The sequence below is a fragment of the Salmo trutta genome, chromosome 23 (genome assembly GCF_901001165.1).
Source record: "Salmo trutta chromosome 23, fSalTru1.1, whole genome shotgun sequence".
Lineage (NCBI taxonomy): Eukaryota > Metazoa > Chordata > Actinopteri > Salmoniformes > Salmonidae > Salmo > Salmo trutta.
Window position 1 is genome coordinate 41401335 of NC_042979.1, and position 15771 is coordinate 41417105.

Below are 15771 nucleotides of genomic sequence, written 5' to 3' on the forward strand. Positions count from 1 at the left end.
TTAAAAATCTCACCATGGGAAACATGTTACTGAAGGCAATTTAAATTATTTGATATCATATATGTGTAATTTCTACCCCCCAAAAATGGGAATATATCAACAAACCTCAGCACAGCGAGTGTTCTCCATAGGCGGCCTCCCCCGACTCCGACCTCTGAATCTCTGTGCTGAGGTCCCAGTCTTAACCATGAGCTGGGTCCTCTTTGACACACTTGTATGTAAAAGTGAGACACCAGATTCAGTCACCCCATAGACAATTTGTGGATTTGCTTTCTTGTATTTCGCCTGCGGCTCATCTGACCCAGCCTGTTTCGTGTCCCTCCACACCAGCATCTTCGATGTGTCATACAGGATGTGTTCCATGCCAAACCAAGACGTCTTGCTGACCATCGTGTTGCTGCAAGCTTTCAAATAGTAGATTTTCTCCTGAAGAAATCGGAACACCATGGCAAGGTGCTCAGCCTTTCCAACATCGAATCCGTCTTCTAATTTGTCTGCAGGAGTCTCTGTGAAAGTCGTCACAAGCCTCTGGACCCTCTGTAAACTTTCCACACTGTCGCCAAAATTGACCATGCAAGACAGTGGTACAGAGAGGAAGAAACTCTCTATGTCTGAGGGATTTCGTAATGCAGCCTCTATCTCCAGCCTCTCTCTTTTGCTTTTGAGATACATGTAGTAAGACATTTCTGGGGCCCTTTTCAGCTGTTCATTCAATGTAGAGACAGCTAAATGGTACCTCTGCAATGCAATTGGGCCTTCGTTGATGAGGCTTTGTTGGAAAGATGAATATAAAGAGGACTGCTGCTGAAATCCCACCTTCCCTTTAAAGAGTTCCCCATACAGGGTGGGATCGTACCACAGCAGACTCCTAAATGTAGATTGTCCACTCAAAAATCGCATCTTGTTATCTACAAATTGCCAGGCCTCCATCATTATCTGCAGTTCCAGGAAAGAATTCAACGCCTCGTACTTCAGTTCCATTGGTACAGGAGGACGGTCCAGATATCGCTCTAAAATCTGATCTCTTGAGACGATAGTTCTATTGACCTCAACATTCTGTTTTTCCTCAAAGTTTAAGATGAAGTACTGCATCATTACTTTGCATTCAGTTCGCAACGTGCAAAGTTCGGCCAAGGAAGCTACTTTGTCTCCATGCTTTAGTGCATTTGAGATATCAGCCACACTGAAGTTTCTATGAAAAGTCTTAGTGTTCAACCTTACAATGTGGCTTGTTGGCTTCTGGTTGGTGTTTTCTTTTGTTTTACAAAATTCAGAATTCTCTTGTTCTATTTCTGCTAGTGCTTTGAGCATGATCATGTTGTTTGCATCAATAGTGCAATTTGGCTGTCTTTGCTGTTCTCTTGAGGCATCATTTTCTGCAATTGTAATCCTATGGTTAATGTCAGGCACACTTGTGGAGATTTCTGCTTCAGTTGTTTTCTTGTCCATAGGAGTTTGAGTGGACTTTTCAGGGACTTCCAACATGGAAGTACTATCAGGGCTAATGCAAGGAATGCTGTAATAATTTGTTTTGTTCCCTCTTGTTTTCTCCTTGTGTTCCTGTTCTTTACTATGAATCAGGTCATTGTCTGTGTTGATAATCGGAGTGCATATCTTTATTGGGAAAGGAATTGCATTAGGTCTCAGATTGCGCAACTCCACCCTGTCAAGGACAACCAGGTGAACTGGTTTCTCCTTATGGTCATTGACATTATTCTGGATAGTTTCACAAATCTGTGGCAAATTCGTTGCAGTTTCACAGAGTGTATCTGATGTCTTTGGCTCGGGTTTCCTAACTATGGACTCAAAATTTGTCAAGTAATCTCTTAATCTAGTGATTAGTTTCACTTCCTTGGAGGGTGTGTCTTCTTGTTCCAGTGGGTTGCAGTAATGTGTTCTATCTGATGTGTCTGCTTTTTCTGTCTCCATTTGACCATAGTTGTGCTTCAACACCCGAGCTATCTCTTCCTGTGGTTTGGGTGTGCTTGAATTTAACTCACTGCCGCAAAGAATCTTGATGGCAGCATCTAAGGGAAACTCCATGTTCTCAGAAGCTGAAATGATCTCTTTAGCAGGCGCCATATGACTGTTGGCCTCTTCCACATCTTTTATAGAGTGTGTATGAGCTTGTAATGCCTTTTCTTTCAGCAGATCCACCTCGTGTTTTTTAAACTCAGTTATTCCCTCATTGTCTTGACTTATAGCCATGATACTGGTGCATTTCGGTGGAGGTAATCTGTTCTGAGGGGAAGTGCAATTGCTCTGGGTTTCCTGAGATGTTTCTGTGTCATGTGGCTTGCCTTCATTGCAAGTTCTGCTTTTAGATAGATCCTTTGCTTCCTCAATGTGTTGAATGTCTTCCACAAAGTTGCTCGCGGTGCTCCCATAAGTAGATTTTGAAGCCTCTTCATTGACTATTTCTATGGTCGACGAAGTTAAGGTTGTGTCAACAGCATCAGCTATCTGCTTTTCCTCGTTGATCTTTTCATTTCCATCTCTCATAGACATATTTGTTTCTAACTCTCTCTTTGGTGTCTTCAAATGTTTCTTCTCGAAACGATTACCTCTCAGACGTTTATTATCATCTGACGTTGGGCTGGAGGTAATATACTTTGCAGGAGCATTGCACATGTTGCTTTGACTGTACATTCTGTTGTGATTGAATGTCCCCCAACGTTTTTTTCTCCTAAAATCTATTATCATCTTCAGGATAGTGCTTTTTTTTGATTTTATGGGAACTCGCGTTGAGGTCTTTAACACGTCTGACACAGAAATTTTGTGAGCTGCAACCTTTGATTTAAATTTAAAACATGATTTGTGTTTGTTCTCTCTGGCATTTCTTGTGACCTTATTGGGGAAAAGGGTTTTTCGTTTCAAGTTCCTGTTTTTGTGGGAAACATTCAAACAGTCTTTTTCCCTCTGCATAAATGGCATATGACCTGTAATGGCTTCGTGGGTTGATCTTGATATTTCTGAGTATGGAATGTCAGTGGTGGATATTTCAACGATCGATCTCTTCTTCAGTCTTGAATGTTGATGATTTCTCATTATCCTCACTGATGCATTTTCCTTCCCTTTGTATTTCTCTGCCATCATTTTGATTAATTTGGCATTGCGGGCATGTGCTCTGTTGAAGGTGATGTAGTAGGTGGATGTTTTCAGAACACCGTCAATGGGTGTGTTTTCACTGATAATGTTGTTGTTGCTAAACTTTTCATTTTCCTGTACAGTTGGTGAGGCTTGAGTTCCTTGAGGACATTCTGACACTGAAAATCTCTTGGACAGAGAGGGTGATTCCGTGACAGCGGACAATTCTCTATCAGCATCTATTGTGATGCGAAGGTTACATCCCTCTCCGATGTCTACTTGGTTTGTGTTGCAGGACGGAAGGAGTGATTTATTGGTGTCCATAGGACTGTCTTTGCATTTTGGTTTAAGGTAATGTTTACCAGAAATTGAGCATGATCCATGCTGATTAGGTGAAAGAAAGAGCTCACTGAGTTGCAGCCTGTTATACAAGAAACTATAGACTGTATCTTTGGCTTTTATATCATCAGCCTGACATTCCTCAGTATTATCAGCTAAGTCATCACAGGTAGAAAATGTATTGGATTCATTTTGTTGATGTTGGCCAATTCCATAACATTCTCTGTCTTCCTGCAAAAGCCTTTCATGATTTTGCCTTGACATGACTCCAGGACAGAAGGCTTTGACACTCATAACTTCCTCTGATGTTTCCGTACCACACACCTCTTCACAAGCATCCATGATATCAGTATGGCTCTCATAAATGACTGGACACCTTGGTTCTGAGGGATTTTCGTTCGCCATTGTGTCATCCACTGAACTTAAAGCATTTGTTGTTTTTTTCTCTGCTAAGATTGGTTCACACTTCAGTTCTCTGCTCTGTCTGTTTCCCTCAGCGATTTCAGGTACAATGTTTAGATTTTTTTCATCTCTTATGGAATTTGGTTTGGAGCTTGCCTCTGTGTCCTGCCGGCTTTCAGAGGTTGCAGTTTGTTTGACAGTCTGGGGATGGAATGGAATCGGTGAGTCATTTTTCATTGCCATTTCATCTTGTGGTTCCACAGTAACTTTGTGCGCATCCTCTTTCGTTTCTGTGAGACATGTAGTGGTGGGTTCTGGGCTGCAAAGGTTCATGTCCTCTGGTTCCATATTGCCTGTGTTCCTCTCAAGTTGGAGGGCCATGTTTTCCTCCACAGCCCCACAGACAATTGATGGATTATGGGCTGAAATTTCTGGGATAGGTTTTGAATTCTGATCACCATTTGTGGTGTACTGGGGCAGATTATGTTGTCTCACCTGCTGCTGTAAGTATGCACCGCTGTCCTCATGAGTCTTTTGAGGACTGTTGCACATCTCCACTGAGTCTGTGCTGGACAAGCAACTTTTTATACTTCCTGGTTTACATAGCAGCCCAGGGTCGACTGTGGTGAACTTGTCATTTTGATTGAGTAGACACCTGGACTTCTGAAAATAGGTTGCATAAAAATTGGTTCTCTCTAATAATGTATTTTTCTCATCAAATGACAGATGTTGTAGAGAACCAATTTTTGCCTTCCTCTCCTCTTTGGTCAGATGAAAATATGGAGAATACTTCTGGAACTTCATTTTAAGCATTCTAGACGATGGATGATTCTCAGTTGTAGGTATTACAGAGGATGGAGCTGAAATATTCACCAAAGTAGAACAATCTATTGGTGTATCAGGCTGGCATGGTTTTGGATCATTCTTTTTTCCAGTTTCCCTGAGATTTTTCTCCTGTTTTGGTACATTTTGGAGATTCTTATGCTCTGGCTTCACGGTCAATATGCAGACAGAGGTACCCGTTTGTTGACCGCTCTCTGACTCCATTGAAATCGATCTCTGCATGTTGTTAGTTTCTCGTGCCGACAATCTGGGATCCTTAATCACACGTGAAGAATAAACTATAGTAGAGACTGGTTCCAATGCACCTGTTGCAGATGTAGACTGTCGCCATAAGTTATCCTGGTTCGTGGACAGGGTATTCGAAACTCGTTGACAAGACTGAACTTGGTTACCTAAGTGGGGTTTATTATGGTCAAATTGAGCTGTTCCAGCATGGCTTGGGATCTGTAAATGTATAGGGTCAGTAACCAGTCCATTGTCTTCCAAGAAGGTAATTGAACCAGTGAATGGTGGTGGTAAAGGAGGAGCCCAGGAACTAAAGGGTGGTGGGGACTGGTCGCAGGGACTAAAGGGGGATGGAGACGGTGGGGGCTGGTCGCAGGGACTAATGTGTAGTGGAGGCGGTGGGGGTTGGTCACTTCCATTGTGATACAATTGGTTTGGGATTGATGTAATGTTTTGGAAGTTCGATCTGTATCCAGGCAATGGACTTTCAGTTGTCCCAAAATGTTTGAATGTCACAGTCGCATTTTGACCTCTACCCACTCTTTGAGCCACGGTGCAGGTTTCCAAACATGCCGCTGAATCTGGGAAAGATGAAACAAAACAATTATTAATACTACATAGCCTATAGTTTGCGTATATTAAATATAAAGCATGGATCATCAGCTGATGATGAATATGCTGGAATGAATCTAGTCATTTAAACACAATCTGGTTATTGTAATTCCATACCCTTTGTCTTTGGCCCCAGTTTTACAGATGGAACTGGAGTGCTAGTCGGAGAAGAATTTACAGAAGGAACCAATGAAACCATAGCATATGGCAAACATTGCCTTGGTCTCTGTTTTAGCTCCTGGTTTTCGTTGTAGTCAAACAGGAACACCTGTAAACAGAGAATGTGTCAAGTCGTGGTCATACATCAAGTCATGACTAAGAGCAGCTTTGTCTAAAGGAGTGAACTTTCAAATATATTTATATACTGTACACACACACACACACACACACACACACACACACACACACACACACACACACACACACACACACACACACACACACACACACACACAGTGTACAAAACATTAGGAACACCTGCTCTTTCCATGACATAGACGGACCAGGTGAATCCAGGTTAAAGTTATTATCCCTTATTGATTTCACCTGTTAAATCCACTTAAATTAGTGTAGATGAAGGGGAGGTTAAAGAAGGAGATAGTTGAGACATGTATTGTGTGCAAGACAAAATTGTGTGCAAGACAAAAGATTTAAGTGCCTTTGAACGGGGTATGGTAGTAGGTGCCATGTGCACTGGTTTGAGTGTGTCAAGAACTGCAACACTGCTGGGTTTTTAATGCTCAACAGTTTCTTGTGTGTATCAAGAATGGTCCACCTCCCAAAGGACATCCAGCCAACTTCACACAACTGTGGGAAGCATTGGAGTCAACATGGGCCAGCATCCCTGCTGAATGCTTTCGACAGGGGGTGCAACTCAATATTAGGAAGATATTCCTAATGATTTGTACACGCACTCATATATATATATATATATATATATATATATATATATATATATATATATATAGTTCCTAATGTTTTCAAATCTGTCCTTATATATATATATATATAGACACACACACATACATACATACAGTACCAGTCAAAAGTTTGGCCACACCGACTCCTTCAATGGGTTTTCTTTATTTTTACTATTTCCTACATTGTAGAATAATAGTGAAGACATCAGAATTATGAAATAATACATATAGTATTATTATCATGTAGTAACAAAAAAAGTGTTAAAAAAATCAAAATATATTTGAGATTCTTCAAAGAAGCCACCCTTTCCTTTGATGACAGTTTTGCAAACTCTTGGCATTCTCCTGGTAGTCACCTGGAATGTATTTCAATGAACAGGTGTGCCTTGTTAAAAGTTAATTTGTGGAATACTTATTTCCCTCATTAAAATACAAATCATTTTCTAACATTTTTGACATGTGTTTTTCTGGATTTTTGTTGTTGTTATTCTGTCTCTCACTGTTCAAATAAACCTACCATTAAAATTATAGACTGATCATTTCTTTGTCAGTGGGCAAACGTACAAAATCAGCAGGGGATCAAATACTTTTTTCCCCTCACTGTATTTACATTTTACATTCTAGCAGACGCTCTTATCCAGAGCGACTTACAGTAGTGAATGCATACATTTCACTTTTTTTTGTACTGGCCCCCCGTGGGAATCGAACCCACAACCCTGGCGTTGCACACACCATGCTGGCGTTGCAAACACCATGCTGGCGTTGCAAACACCATGCTCTACCAACTGAGCCACAGGGAAGATATATGTGTGTATTTACACTACATGACCAAAAGTGTGTGGACACCTGCTCATCGAACATCTCATTCCAAAATCACGGGCATTAATATGGAGTTGGTCCTCCCTTTGCACTATAACAGCCTCCACTCTTCTGGGAAGGCTTTCCACTAGATGTTGGAACATTGCTGTAGGGACTTGTTTCCATTCAGCCACAAGAGCATTAGTGAGGTCAGGCACTGATGTTGGGCGATTAGGCCTGGCTCGCAGTCGACATTCCAATTCCACCCAAAGGTGTTCGATGGGGTTGAGGTCAGGGCTCTGTGCAGGCCAGTCAAGTTCTTCCACATCCATCTCGACAAACCATTTCTGTATGGACCTCACTTTCTGCACAGGGGCATTGTCATGCTGAAACAGGAAAGGGCCTTCCCCAAAAGCACAGAATCATCTAGAATGTTATTGTATGCTGTAGCGTTAAGATTTCCCTTCACTGGAACTAAGGGGCCTAGCCTGAACCATGAAAAACAGCCCCAGACCATTATTCCTCCTCCACCAAACTTTACAGTTGGCACTATGCATTCGGGCAGGTAGCGTTCTCCTGGCATCCGCCAAACCCATATTCGTCCGTCGGACTGCCAGATTGAGAAGCGTGATTCATCACTCCAAAGAACGCGTTTCCACTGCTCCAGAGTCCAATGGCGGCAAGCTTTACCCCACTCTGGCCGATGCTTGGCATTGCGCATGGTGATCTTAGGCTTGTGTGCGGCTGCTCGGCCATGGAAACCCATTTCAGGACGCGAACTGATGAACAGTTCTTGTGCTGACGTTGCTTCCAGAGGCAGTTTGGAACTCGGTATTCAGGGTTGCAATCGAGGACAGACGATTTTTACACGCTTCACACTTCAGCACTTAGCGGTCCCGTTCTGTGAGCTTGTGTGGCCTACCACTTCACGGCTGAGACCGTTCTACTGCCAATGTTTGTCTATGGAGATTGCTTGGCTGTGTATGCGAATTTATACAACTGTCAGCAACGGGTGTCGCTGAAATAGCCAAATCCTCTAATTTGAAGGGATGTCCACATACTTGAATGTATAGTGTATATTATATAAAAGATAGAGAATGACAGTGGGGAAAGATAGACAGAGGTCGTGTCAAAGGGCAGCAAGTGGGATTTGAACTAATGCAGACGCCGTAGATATGTGTGCTGGAGGCTGCGGCATTACCACTAGACCAGCCAGGCCACTAAATGTGCAAACTTACCAACGAGCTCAAAACTTGCTGAGACAAGCTGTCCCTCGGGACAGCGGGGTCTTTGGACACGTGACAATCGTAATTCACCGTTGGATCATGTGTGCTGTTCCTTCCATAACATGGAGGTACTTTTTTCACCTTGCCAAAGAGAACCTATGGGAAAAAAAGCAAAAACTTATGTTTTACCTGATTAATGAATAGACATAATAACAATTATCATATTGACGACTATTACCATCTAACCTTGAAAATGATGAGGATTTTTCCAGCAGGGGTGTTGCCGCTGATATTTTTCAGGGCCACATCAGCGTGCCTGTGCAAATAGACTCCATATGAAGGGTTTCCCAGAGAGTGTTGATCCGAGTTCTCAACCTTCAGTCCGTGTTGATACATTTGCTTAGCTTTTTGGTCAGAGGTGACTAAAAAACAGAACCTCTCCTCCATTTCTCTGACGTGTCTATCCTTTAAACGCATTTCAGATCTGAGAAATAGGAACATGAAAGCAAATGACTGGTCGACAGGGTTAAATGTATCACACACTGTTCTAAAATTAAATATAACACCAACTCTACTTATATTAGTGATTCCCTCATTAGGCAATTTAGAGATGCTGCAAAGTAGGCATAAAAAGATAATTGGTAAAACATAGAAATTATGAATGTGCAATTTCCACACACAGGCATACTCAACTTCAAAGAGAAAACTTGATAGGGGATAACAACACCCTCTTTACTTGATAGGGGATAACAACACCCTTTTTACTTGATAGGGGATAACAACACCCTCTTTACTTGATAGGGGATAACAACACCCTCTTTACTTGATAGGGAATAACAACACCCTCTTTACTTGATAAGGGGTAACAACACCCTCTTTACTTGATAGGGGATAACAACACCCTCTTTACTTGATAAGGGGTAACAACACCCTCTTTACTTGATAGGGGATAACAACACCCTCTTTACTTGATAGGGGATAACAACACCCTTTTTACTGGATAGGGGATAACAACACCCTCTTTACTTGATAAGGGATAACAACACCCTCTTTACTGGATAGGGGATAACAACACCCTCTTTACTGGATAGGAGATAACAACACCCTCTTTACTGGATAGGGGATAACAACACCCTCTTTACTTGATAAGGGGTAACAACACCCTCTTTACTTGATAGGGGATAACAACACCCTCTTTACTTGATAGGGGATAACAACACCCTTTTTACTGGATAGGGGATAACAACACCCTCTTTACTTGATAAGGGATAACAACACCCTCTTTACTGGATAGGAGATAACAACACCCTCTTTAGAGGATGATAACAAAGCAATATAATAGGATATTAGATAGTCAGATGTTGTTGGAAACCATATGTTTGATACCATTCCATTGATTCGATTCTAGCGATTATTATGAGCCTTCCTCTCCTCTGCAGCTTCCACTGATGTACATGTTCATATCATGTTTCAGTACAGAGTTGTATATGCATATAGCACATGCATGCAGTTATTGTGAAGATATGCATTAACGCCATTAAACAACATGTTGATTGTCACCTTTTTTCAGAGAACTCTCGCAGAAGCTCCTCGTTGTGTATTAGCGTGACATCATCCCACTGCCAGCTGAGGGATATCTCCTTGCCCATGTCCAATCGGGACTCATTCAGAGTTGTCTGTATCAGACTATAGTCCCTGCTCTCTTTGAGGCAGACATCCAAAAGAGCTGGTCAAAAAGAGATGCATACGGACAGTATACAATGTAATTCAACCATCCAACAAAAATAAATGGCAAAACACTCTGAACTTTAATTCACAAATCAATAGTTTTAGCATTATTGTTATTGTTGATAATACATTGAATTTATATCACACTTTTTCAGGTGCTAAAAGCATTGTAGGGAGTGGCACTGACTTTATGAGCAATCAGATTATATTATTCAGATTATATTGACATGGGTTCTGAATGTGATTATATGTTTCTCATACCTTTTCCATCTCCCCTCTTCCTCCTGGGAATGGTGAAATTCCTCAGGGGCAGAGCTCCTATTGCCTGGGAAGAGCTCACGGTTTGAGCTCCTATTGCCTGGGAAGAGCTCACGGTTTGAGCTCCTATTGCCTGGAAAGTGCTCAGGGTTGGCGTTCCTATTGCCTGGGAAGAGCTCAGGGTCAGAGGTCCTATTGCCTGGGAAGAGCTCAGGGTCGGAGTTCCTATTGCCTGGGAAGAGCTCAGGGTCGGAGTTCCTATTGCCTGGGAAGTGCTCAGGGTCGGAGTTCCTATTGCCTGTGAAGAGCTCAGGGTCGGAGCTCCTATTGCCTGGGAAGAGCTCAGGGTCGGAGTTCCTATTGCCTGGGAAGTGCTCAGGGTCGGAGTTCCTATTGCCTGGGAAGAGCTCAGGGTCGGAGTTCCTATTGCCTGGGAAGAGCTCAGGGTCGGAGTTCCTATTGCCTGTGAAGTGCTCAGGGTCGGAGTTCCTATTGCCTGGGAAGAGCGGGATGGAAGTGCCATCTCTCTCTTGCTACCGAGTGTCTCCATGGTGCTGGCCTAATCCAGAACATCGCCCTGTTAAAAGTCCACACATCAGATCACAGCCAAGAGGACCGAACAACTTCTTCTTACTACAAAAACTGTTAAACACCATTTTGTATTTTCTCAATCTGGAATGCTGTCATGGCATGTTTTTGTATGAGGCACACTTCCCCATTTCTGAGTAACATGAGAACTTGATTGTGCAAGCATTCAAAAAATAATAATCCAGCAGCAACTACCAATCAGTATGTTAAGTCAACCTTCTTCCCCATTTCCAAACAAAGATTGGTGCCAATGCTCAGGTATACTTACGGTTTGCATATCCAATCGTGTTTAGTGGTGGTATTTACCCTCATTCATCGAGATATAGTATACTGTAATGATTTACAAAGTACTGGATTCACGCAGAATAACAAGGAGCCCGAAACGGCAATCTTATCTCTCAGATTGTTCGATGATCTACCTTAGCTCACGCAAATCATTCGTTTTTCTTCCTTGTCGAGGGCAAAGTTACTGGCACATGCTTGAGCGGATCAGAATCTGAATGTAAATATGTGTAGTTCTAATATCTCACCCGGTCTCAATAATGTCAGGGTCTACCCATTCCTGGAACATGTATGGTGTATCCAAAGTCACTGTGTTGTCTCAGTTGACCTTTAACCTTCCCTTCTGATAAGTCTCTTAGCCCCCATTTGCTTGTTTTAACATCATGTGACCCACGTGACCATATACAGACAAGTATTTGGCGCAAAACAGATTCAACTTGACAGTTTCAACTTGAGGCCAAAGGTTGTACAACACTGTCTATAACTGTGGAAATAAGCCAAATTAGTTAATGCAGACAGATCGTAAACTACACTTACAGAAAAACCACATGACTTAACAAGTGGAAAATCACATGCTTTCACATGAAATTTCACACTTGAAGTCATGTGAAAACATGTTTTTGGAACACTTCATATGATTTCACATGTTGCTTTAAATGTTGTTATCACATTACCTTCACATAAGATCACATGAAAACATGTTTTTTGGAACACTTCACATGTGTTCAAGTGAAATTCATGTGGTTTTTCCGTAAGGGTACACTTGCTTTAAAGTCAAATCAAAGGTTTGCTTCTATGTATTTAGCAACAATCTGCTATGACCCAAATCTGCTCCAAAACCTGTTGAAAAAATATCTCTGGAAATGGAACAGTGATATCGACCTGTGTGTGAGCCTTCTCAAATAGCCTCTGATGCAAGGAACCACTCAAAAACAGAAATCACAAAAAAAAAAATGTTCTGCAGTCTTTAGAGACTGTTACCTTTTAATTAGATATAACCAAAGAAAACAATTCTCCCAAAAATATGAAGAAGTAGGTAATCCAGTCAAAACAGACATCCAACGCTAAAATGAAGAAGTAAGCAGTCTTTTTTTTTACTGGAAATGTCGAAAGTGAGCTCAGCCTCACAGGACTGGTTCCATGTGTATGAAACAAGTACTGCACAGACTGTTCTTTGACCATCAGACAGCAAACAAGTTTGATGGCAAACAAGTTTAGCAGTTTTTTTCTTTTTTTTTTACACTTGTTCTTCCTGAATACCTTTTGACCATGAACTGTGAGCCATGCATTCCAACAGCTTCATCTGGCTGGTTGAAAATGGCATGAAACTGTGTCACCCAGACTATCCACACTATCTTTATTGACCGTTTTTCACTAACTCTTTTGATTCATCACATACGCTGCTTTTACTGTTTATCTGGTGCTACTGTTATCTACTGGTGCTACTATTATCTATGCCGTTGCCTAGTCACTTTATCCCTACCTATATGTATACATCTATCTCAATTACCTCATACACCAGCACATCAACTCGGTACTGGTACCGTGTATATAGACAAGTTATCGTTACTCATTGTGTATTTATTATTATTTCTCTCTGCATTGTTGGGAAGGGCCGTAAGCATTTCACTGTTAGTCAACATTCATTGTTTACGTAGCATGTTACAAATACAACTTCATTTGAAATGACTTGGAAGGAATAGGCACGACTCTCGCTTCACAATTAAAAACCTGATGTTTTATTTTCTAATTCATGTTTTAAACACTTGTTTTATGTTTTAAACTTGAGTTACAAAATAAAACATCACGTTTTGAGTGAGCGTCGTGCCTTTTCCTTCCAAATGCTCTAATTTTTGATTGCACCGTGTCACATGTTGGTTAAGCACCTCTCCATAAATCATAAATCACCCCATCTCAAGACAATCTGTAGACCTGTACTTATACTGACTGCAGAGTGTGCTTCAGTAAAACGGTGACGTTTTTGTTAGACCATCATACATCATGTTTAATCTTTTAATGAAGATACACTAAAGATGGAAAAAAAGCTAAACAAAATAAGCAGGAAATGACTGAAACAGTGAATACATGCTGTTCTCTTACCATACTCAGAATTGTGGATAAAAATCTTCAAGCTTGTCTCAGATGCATTTGTCACTCAAATGTGAGTGTCATACAATTTGTACTTGCAATTGAAGGGGACACTCAGCAAAGGGTTGCTGCAGGAGGAAATGGCTTGACCTCAAAGTCACATGTTCAGTTGCAAAGGCTCAGGAAGTCCCCGCCACTGCTACAGATCACACCTCCTATAGCTGCATATATAGGTTCTTACCACAAAGACTAATATATTCTACTGAAAGACAACAAAATGAAGACATCATTTTCCAATCCTGTTCATATACAGCTGACAGATTTTTGGTTTTGTCTGAATACACAATCAATTGCCCTTTAACTGTTGTTAAATAGCTGTTCATAGTTTGATAATAGTTCCCTTATAATGAACTACATGTTGAATCATGGAAGATGTACTGATCTGAAGGATAAACACTGCAGCACACTGACCTACACACATACACTAACAGCATGGCTGGTATGCTAATTACAACAGCTATAATAGTCAACTACAGACAGTGTTGGGGAGTAGCAAACTGCATGTAGTTCAGCTAGTAATTTAACTACATTTTACAGTAGCTTGGTGTTAGTTGAACTCAATTCAAATGTTGGTAGTTTTTTCAGTAGTTCATTACTTTGTAGCCATGTAGCGGTGTAGCTAACTACAGGAACTACTCTACTTTTTTAGCTAAAATAAAATAATGGATGAAAAAGGGAATTCTTGCCTATATTTTTCGGCATCAGACCTGCCTAATCCTCCCTTGAAAAATAGTTTTGCGTTTAAGCTAAATTGCACATTCTGTTAACATCTGATTCCAGAGTGATCTGTTCTTGAAATTTGTAGTCGATAACATATCAGGTTTAGATATGATAATTTTTCACATAGTAGTTTGGAGGTAGTGAACTACTTTTTCAAAGTAAGTTTAGTTAAATAAACTCTAGCTTCAGTGTAGCTTAACGTCTTCTAGTGTGAAGAAATTGGTTGCTTGGTTAAATCTTTTTTTCAGAGTAGCTTCCTCAACACTTACTAGAGATGGGCGTATGTGATATAATTATGGGTGTACAGTGATAAAAAAGCACCAAAACTGAGGCCTCTCTTTATAGTGTGACCTTTTGTGTATTTACATGGTAGTTACAGTGCCTACAGAAAGTATTCACACCGCTTGACTTTTTCCACATTTTCTTGTGTTACAGCCTGAATTTTAAATGGATTAAATTGAGATTTTGTGTCACTGGTCTACACACAATATCCCCATAATGTCAAAGTGGAATAATATTTTAGAAATTGGTAAAAAATGTAAAGCTGAAATGTCTTGAGTCAATAAGTATTCAACTCATTTGTTACGGCAATCCTAAATAAATAAGTGTAAAAATGTGCTTTACAAGTCACATAATAAGTTTAATGGACTCACTCTGTGTGTATTAATAGTGTTTAACATGATTTTTTAATGGCTACCTCATCTCTCTACCCCTTTGCACCCTACACTTTATCTGTAAGGTCCCTCAGTTGAGCAGTACATTTCAAACACAGATTCAACCACAAAGACCTTGGAGGTTTTCAAATGCCTCGCGTTGAAGGGCACCTATTGTTATAAATATGTATTTTTTAAGCAGATATTGAATATCCCTTTGAGCATGGTGAAGTTATTAATTACACTTATGATAGTGTATCAATACACTCAGTCACTACAAAGATACAGGTATCCTTTCTAACTCAGTTGCCGGAGAGGAAGGAAACCGCTCAGGGATTTCACCATGAGGCCAGTGGTGACTATAAAACAGTTACAGAGTTTACAATACTAACCTAAATGACAGAGTGAAAATAATGAAAATATGCATCTTGTTTTCAATAAGTCACTAAATTAAAACTGCAAAAAATGTGGCAAAGAAATTTACTTTATGACCTAAATACAAAGCTTTATGTTTGGGGCAAATCCAACACATCATTGAGTACCACTCTTGATATTTTCTAGCGTGGTGGTGGCTGCATCATGTTATGGGTATGCTTGTCATCTGCAAGGACTAGGGAGTTTTGGGGGGGGGGGAACCCCAAATGGAATAGAGATAAGCACAGGCAAAATCCTAGAAGAAAACCTGGTTCAGTCTGCTTTCCAACAAATACTGGAAGACAAATTCACCTTTCAGCAGGACAATAACCTAAAACACAAGGCCAAATATACACTGGAGTTGCTTACCAAGATGACATTGAGTGTTCCTGTATGACCCAGTTACAGTTTTGACGTAAATCGGCTTGATAATCTATGGCATGACTTGAAAATGGCTGGCTAGCAAATCGACAACCAACTTGACAGAGCTTGAAGATTTTTTAAAGATAATGTGCAAATATTATACAA

General features: G+C 40.7%; 1 protein-coding gene across 6 annotated transcripts in view; it reads right to left on the reverse strand.

Annotated features, from left to right (window-relative positions):
- The window catches only part of tex15 (testis expressed 15, meiosis and synapsis associated), a 36868-nt gene that overhangs the window by 1664 nt on the left and 19433 nt on the right, over positions 1 to 15771 (reverse strand). For 2 of the 6 annotated variants that reach the window (XM_029710334.1, XM_029710330.1), the window contains exons 1-7: positions 11295 to 12840; positions 10442 to 11015; positions 10013 to 10178; positions 8699 to 8936; positions 8465 to 8608; positions 5626 to 5776; positions 106 to 5477 (exon numbers count right to left, since the gene is read on the reverse strand). In XM_029710334.1, the coding sequence (XP_029566194.1) occupies positions 106 to 5477; positions 5626 to 5776; positions 8465 to 8608; positions 8699 to 8936; positions 10013 to 10178; positions 10442 to 10988 (6618 nt within the window). In that variant the 5' untranslated portion in view covers positions 10989 to 11015; positions 11295 to 12840. Of the gene's footprint in view, positions 1 to 105; positions 5478 to 5625; positions 5777 to 8464; positions 8609 to 8698; positions 8937 to 10012; positions 10179 to 10441; positions 11016 to 11294; positions 12841 to 13408; positions 13512 to 15771 lie in introns of those variants that run through there. The other 4 variants (XM_029710335.1, XM_029710332.1, XM_029710331.1 and 1 more) reach the window with 4 other exon arrangements.